Here is a 968-nt window from a genome sequence, read left to right as displayed (position 1 = left end):
TATTTTTCTCACAATATCTAACTACTGTACAGCATTTTCCATTGTCATAGGAATTACATTGAACCTCCTCCCCTCTTGTAATTAACATTTGAATAACATATTTCTTACTATTAATATACTTTAAATTCATGTAATATAATATTATAATTATTTATTTAGCATATCCCTTGGAGGCAGTTGCAATCAGTCAGATATCAGAGGCCATCGCCGAACGTACATTGGTGCAATGCCTGGCCGTATCATCCAAGGCTTGAAGACGGTTGGGGTCAACAACCCTGTCATGTTGCTTGATGAGATTGACAAACTAGTAAGTGTTGTTTACCTGTTGCTGTAGTTTTTATGGAAATGATGGTGGGTTTGTCATGGCTGTTTGGTTCCCTCATAAATGCATATGCATATGACTTCAGTCCATCACTTCTTCAGAACCACTGTCACAGTACAGCTCCTGATCACTTACAGAAAGCATTCTGATTTATACAGATGCACAGAGTTTTATCCCATTGGTTGTTGAATATGGCTGTACTGATCACCCTAACTTTGGGGGCTTGCATCATCATATTGCAATCCTATTATGTGTGACCAACAACAACAGAAATGCTGGGAATTCAGTAGGGAATGCAACACTATGAACTTGACCATGAACAGCAATAGACAGTGCAGCATCTCATGGATAAAATCAATATTTACAAAAGGCTATGCCACAGCTTGACTGTGGAATATGAAGCTGTTCCATCTCTGCGCTGTAAGACCAAACATTTCATGTTTAACCGTTCAGCGTGGTTTGACGCGTATGTTTCGTCAAGGTATTTAAATCGTCTGCGGGTGTTCGATGTCTCTGTATCATCCAGCTGCACACCTATGTTATAACGCCCATAATAATTGATGGTTTTGCTGTAGATTGTTAGATTTTTCGCTGGCCGTTTGTCAGAAGAACAGTATATAATGAAACATGACTTTAGCTGTGTTAA

The 968-nt window shown here is 38.8% G+C and overlaps 1 protein-coding gene across 1 annotated transcript in view; it reads left to right on the top strand.

Annotated features, from left to right (window-relative positions):
* LOC111872106 (lon protease homolog 2, peroxisomal) overlaps positions 1-968 on the top strand; it is a 76,047-nt gene that overhangs the window by 47,405 nt on the left and 27,674 nt on the right. Inside the window, exon 8 of the mRNA XM_023865674.2 lies at positions 160-307. Coding sequence (XP_023721442.1) covers positions 160-307 — 148 coding nt within the window. The remainder of the gene's footprint in view (positions 1-159; positions 308-968) is intronic.

This window comes from Cryptotermes secundus, unplaced genomic scaffold, assembly GCF_002891405.2.
Source record: "Cryptotermes secundus unplaced genomic scaffold, Csec_1.0 scaffold417, whole genome shotgun sequence".
NCBI classification, from domain to species: domain Eukaryota; kingdom Metazoa; phylum Arthropoda; class Insecta; order Blattodea; family Kalotermitidae; genus Cryptotermes; species Cryptotermes secundus.
The sequence above is the reverse complement of the archived record's forward strand: the minus strand, read 5'-3'. Positions and strand labels throughout refer to the sequence as shown.